The sequence below is a fragment of the Protomyctophum parallelum genome, assembly GCF_964188405.1.
Source record: "Protomyctophum parallelum genome assembly, chromosome: 6".
Taxonomy (NCBI): domain Eukaryota; kingdom Metazoa; phylum Chordata; class Actinopteri; order Myctophiformes; family Myctophidae; genus Protomyctophum; species Protomyctophum parallelum.
In genome coordinates this window covers 43,028,632-43,034,649 of record NC_139701.1, presented here as the reverse complement: position 1 = coordinate 43,034,649, position 6,018 = coordinate 43,028,632, and the positions used below count along the sequence as shown (strand labels likewise).

Here is a 6,018-nt window from a genome sequence, read left to right as displayed (position 1 = left end):
GTCAACCGAAGAACAAGATTCCTTTACAGGATCTCCTCACTCACAGTCTAAAGACACACAAGGAGAGAGTTATTACCTTACCTAGTTATTATCACACATATCAAATGTGACCATTTGTGATTGACAGGCTGCCATTGTGGGATCTAAATTGTTCCGAGGCCAATTTCAGGCTACATTTCATTTAAATGTCAACAGCCTTAACATCTCAAACTCCATATTTGGGCGTGGATGATCTAGAGCTCCATATATGGAGCCGGCAGAGACATCTAGTGCTGACATCATGCTAATGTAAAACCCCATATATGGATATATCCGACTCATTTGTGACATCAGTCACAAGCATCCAGCCAAGCACCATAAGGCTGGCCGTCACACCTTGAGCTACATCGTGCATCAACCACCGATACCAAGGCAACCATGGGGCTTACAAGCGATCCGAACTATCAGAAACTCGAACAATGGTACAATGCCAATGCCGGGAATCTCAACATGAGAGCCATGTTCGACACGGACAAGGAAAGATTCAGCACGTTCAGCACGACCCTCGAGACGGGCGACGGAGACATCCTGGTGGACTACTCCAAGAATCTCATCAACGAGGAGGTCATGGCCATGCTGCTGGCGCTGGCCAAGTCCAGAGGCGTTGAGGAGGCCAGAGAGAGGATGTTCTCTGGAGACAAGATCAACTTCACGGAAGGCCGCGCCGTGCTCCACGTCGCCCTGCGCAATCGCTCGAACACGCCCATCCACGTCGACGGCAACAATGTCATGCCAAAGGTCAATATGGTGCTCGACCAGATGAAGGCCTTCTGTCACAGAGTACGCAGTGGAGACTGGAAGGGATTCACCGGAAAGGCCATCGCCGATGTGGTCAACATCGGCATCGGAGGCTCCGACCTAGGACCGCTGATGGTGACCGAGGCTCTGAAGTCTTACTCGGCAGGTGGACCTAATGTGTGGTTCGTGTCCAACATCGATGGCACTCACATGGCCAAGACCCTGGCCCGGCTCGACGCAGAGACCACGCTCTTCATCATCGCCTCCAAGACATTCACCACCCAAGAGACCATCACAAACGCAGAGTCTGCCAAGTGTTGGTTCCTCCAGGCGGCAAAGGACGAAGCTGAAGTTGCCAAGCACTTTGTAGCGCTGTCCACCAACGCACCCAAAGTGAAGGACTTTGGCATTGACACGGACAACATGTTCGAGTTCTGGGATTGGGTTGGAGGCCGATACTCGCTGTGGTCAGCTATTGGTCTCTCCATTGCGCTGCACATAGGATTTGACAACTTTGAGCGTCTCCTTGCCGGCGCACACTGGATGGACAACCATTTCCGTAACACGCCTCTGGACCAGAACGTGCCCGTACTGCTGGCCATGCTGGGGGTCTGGTACGTCAACTTCTTCCAGGCCGACACCCACGCCATGCTGCCCTACGACCAGTACATGCACCGCTTTGCGGCCTACTTCCAGCAGGCCGACATGGAGTCCAATGGAAAGCGTATCGGCAAAAATGGCTCGTGTGTCAAACACCATACTGGACCGATCGTCTGGGGGGAGCCGGGGACCAACGGGCAGCACGCTTTCTATCAGCTCATCCATCAAGGCACCAGACTGATTCCTGCCGACTTCCTGATCCCAGCCCAGTCACAGAACCCGATCAGGGACAACCTTCACCACAAGATCCTGGCGGCCAACTTTCTGGCCCAGACGGAAGCGCTGATGAAGGGGAAGACGTCAGACGAGGCCTGCAAAGAACTGCAGGCCAGTGGCCTGTCGGGACAGGCCTTGGAGAGCCTTCTGCCTCACAAGGTCTTCCAAGGGAACAAACCGAGCAACTCCCTTGTTTTCAAGAAGCTGACTCCCTTTATGCTTGGAGCTTTGGTCGCCATGTACGAGCACAAGATCTTTGTGCAGGGTGTGGTGTGGGACGTCAACAGTTATGACCAGTGGGGGGTCGAGCTGGGCAAGCAGCTGGCCAAGGAAATACAAGCGGAGCTCATAGACAACTCTGAGATCACCTCACACGATTGCTCCACAAACGGGCTCATCAATTTCCTAAAGAAAAACTTTGCCTAAATAATCTCCCCTCTGCCTTCAATTTGTAACGGATTCCCAATGGCGGGATAATTCCACGGTGTTGTCTCTTTCATTGGCTAAATTATTTCACTTTACCCCATGCCGACCATACCATAGTAGCCCTCACATCATGTCACTTTACCCCATGCCGACCATACCATAGTAGCCCTCACATGATCATGTCACTTTACCCCATGCCCACCATACCACATAGTAGCCCTCACATCATGTGTACTGTCAGGTACACATGATGTGATCTCTGGGGGAGCCCAGAGATCTATCGGGAAGACCCTCCCCGATAGATCTCCCCCACAGTACCATGTTGCCTCTGTATGCTCTGAATAACACAGGAAACAACAATTAGTATCAATTAACAGCTAATTGGCAGTTCAATAAGTACAGTTAACAAGTTGCAGTTGGGTTATCAAAAAGTAAAATACAATACAAAAAGATGAATACTAATCTAGGGAAAGCACAGCAAGGACTGAGCCTATAAAACAAAACAAAACATAACTGTTAGCTCCCACCATGTACCATCATCATACATCAAAACACATGATTAAAATGCATATTGTTTTACCTCAACAATTAAGGTCTGGTACATGGCAGGGACTATATAGAAGACATGGCAGGAGGCTCATGGAAGACATGGCAGGGGACTCATGGAAGGAGCATGTAGCTGTAGGCTACACAAAGAGCCTGGTACACCAGCCTATGAACCTACCCTCCAAGTTTTTCTCTGAGGAAAAGATACTTGAATGTGATTTTTTGCATTTTCCCATTCATGTCAATGGGGAAATTGAATACATTAATATCAATTAAACTATACAAGCACATCCTTCCTGATGAAGCCGGTCAATTTGACATATGGCTGAACTGCGTACAGTCAAAACTGTGGGAGGAGTAGCGGGGGGAAAAAAGACTACTCAAATAATATGCATGAATAAAGAATAGCCCGTTTACCAGACTTGTTTTTTATCTGAGACTTTACACAATTTGTAAAGTCTTGTCTCAGATACAAAACAGTTATAGGCTAATCTTTCACAGATTACACTAATGTCAGGATCATGTTTCTTCACAATACTGTGTTTAAATATAAACATTTGGAACCATGACCGTGTTGAGAAGCTGAATCTAAAGTAAAATAACAGCAGTAATTTCAGCAGTGTTTGAAACTAAGTTACCCTGATTCATTGTTGAGTGGAATGTGGAATGCGAGTCATTGCATACCTTTACCATTCACATGTAATTCAGTCAGTAAAGTAGCTCATATGGATGTGCTATGCATTGGCTCAGTCATTGACACGGTTATCTTTGTGTTGTCTGTGAGGGACATTGGTGTGTAATATAGCCATGGTCATTGTTTGGTCTGTTTACGGTTTACCATTGACATGTAATACTGTCAGGAAGAATAACTTGTACAGAGTGATGGGTTGTCCAATTGGTCTGCAATTCATTCACATATGCAAATGACCCCACAGGCACACTGTCTGTTTCACAACAAACAAGTATGCACTTTTAAACCGTGTAATGTCTTGATATGAGTCAAACCTCCATTAAAGGTGAATTGTGTTGCAGACTGCTTGAATAAGTCACTTAGAATTAGTGGTGTATAGCCTAAGTACTAGATCATACTTGGTTAAAATTGCTTGCAGCTTTACCTTACTTGAAAGTCACTCGAGTAAAAGTTAGTCGCCCATTATGTATATCCCTTGAATCAAAGTCTTAAATCAGGGGCTCGTGTTAAATCTACTCGGGTACCAAAATAGCTGGTGTTAAAATACCCATATCAAGTAAACATACACATCTTAAAAAAGAAAGACAGTCACAAGAGCAAAGAGAGTAAATTAAGACAAATAATGTACAACTGTTTCCATGGGTCTCGTCACAAGTGACGTAGATACTGGATGGCTGTGGTCTGACTTAGGCCTACTGGCTTAGAAATATTGACCGGCTGAAACTTTGAAGATCAGATCAGTTAAAAAGTGTAATGTGAACTTAATAGTATAACACCATGTCATGTGACATGCATGTAGAGTTCAAATAGTTTAAGTAGACAAATATCTGTAACTGATGTGTCATTGGTCTGTTGTCCAATTATCTAAAGTCCAATACTGTAGACAGAAACTCAATGGGACCTTAATAAATGGCATATTTAATGATTACAAAAGCCACATGATATGAATTAATATGAACAGCAAATGAACATGGATAAAAGCAGATACGACCTGTTATAGTGTGAATCTATCGATTCACTCCATATCAGTCCGCTGGCCTGTATCCCTCGAAGCACAGGCCAGCGCTGTCATGTCTGTCACGGAGAGCTCTGACCTGTCTCTTGTTTGTCATAGAAATATCTGCTTGTTTGTGACCTTGATGGGCACAGCTAGTTTGTACACTCTTTTAAGTAATGGTTGATGCTCTAAAGGTACACTGAAGGTCTACTTTTTACCATCATACCATAACAGGCCATTTTAGGGTGAATAACACTAGAATTCTAAAGGTTACTGGCAGAAGCCAGAGGTTATGCAATTTATGTAAAAACACCAAGTTGGGCACGATCGAGTTCCAGGTTCTGTTTGAGTGCATTTTGGATTTTAGACAAAAATACCTGACAAAGCATTATTTAACTCACTCATCAATGTTGATATTAAATGCATTACTAATAAGCAAAAACTTATTTGTAACGTGAGTGCTTTTGTGGAAATAAAAGAAAGAAAGAAAGAAAGAAAGAATACTTAAATATGTTGAAAATCAGATGAATATTTGAGGACATTTAACTAATAAACGACTTAATATAAACTCACTCGACTTGCAGTGATGCAAAGTGATGCAAAGGGTTTACTGGGGGCTGTTAACCAACAGTTGTCCAGTGTCTGTCTATTGTTCTTCTGTCCCGCCCCTCATTACACACCCCCTCTGTGGGTATTTAACAGGGCTCCATTTTGTTTTGTGTCACTTTAAGCTGTCTTCTTGTTAAGAGCTGAACTTGATCTCGTCTGGACTTGGTGAAGTAATCAGGTATGTAGTTTGTGCTTTGACAAGTGTGTGTTGGACTAGCAGTGATTTGAACTTTTCCAGCCAACAATGGTCTGCATGGTTTCCATATCCTATACTGTTGCTCTAATCCAGTGTGTTAATGTAAGAGTGTCCATTTGGTTTGGACTTCCTATGGGTCCCTCCTTTAGTTCCATTTACAGTGCAGTTTGGGGTCCCATCAACAGTGTATCAAACTGAGAGTCCTTGGATTGTAATCAGTCACTCTTCTCTTCCCTACCCCATTCTCTTACTGGGCCACCGGACAGATCGGTGGAGAACTCTAGCATGTTTTTGTAGTTAGTTCTAGATATTTTCCAGTTCAGGTGGCAGGCAACACAGCTGAAGGCTGGAGCTAATCCAATAAATGGGCATGTTAGATTTCAATGTGCCAAGAGACAGGGCATAAGTAGTAAACGGTAATTACATTACACATAACACCTAGATCTAATATCATAGACAAAATTACTTGGTTGCCGTAGTTGTGGGGGGGCATCCTCTTGTCCGACAACTCATAGGCCCGACGGGGCAATGCTCCGAGGTGCGCTGCGGGTCGGGAGAGGGTAGCGGTTAGGTTTAGGTGTCTGCCCCGGGGGAGGTTAGGGTTAGGGAGGAGGTAGGTTGTCGTTCGGACCAATGCTCCGTCGGATGAAAGTACTGCACTCGTAGTTGTGTTTGTCACAGTGCATCATAATGTCACCAGTATGCCATGTTTTACCCTGCCATAGTTTTTTACCTGAACTCAAAAACAAACAGCATCAGGGAGGTGTCTGTTTAGTGTGTACTGCTTAATGTTACATTTGCATAATTGAACAACATCATTTTGTGCCCCACAGTAGGCTGCTGCTGCAACTGTTGACGGAGATGACGAAAGTCAATCAGCAAACAAGAGACACCATCCTC

General features: G+C 44.9%; 1 protein-coding gene across 1 annotated transcript; it reads left to right on the top strand.

Moving 5' to 3' along the window:
- Positions 1–417: 417 nt before the first annotated feature.
- On the top strand, positions 418–2,079 carry LOC310860126 (glucose-6-phosphate isomerase-like; the record flags this gene model as incomplete). The annotated part of the gene is made up of 1 exon (XM_083766898.1): positions 418–2,079. One exon carries the CDS (start codon positions 418–420, stop codon positions 2,077–2,079), a length of 1,662 nt encoding a protein of 553 aa, XP_083623024.1.
- Between the last annotated feature and the right edge of the window lie 3,939 nt (positions 2,080–6,018).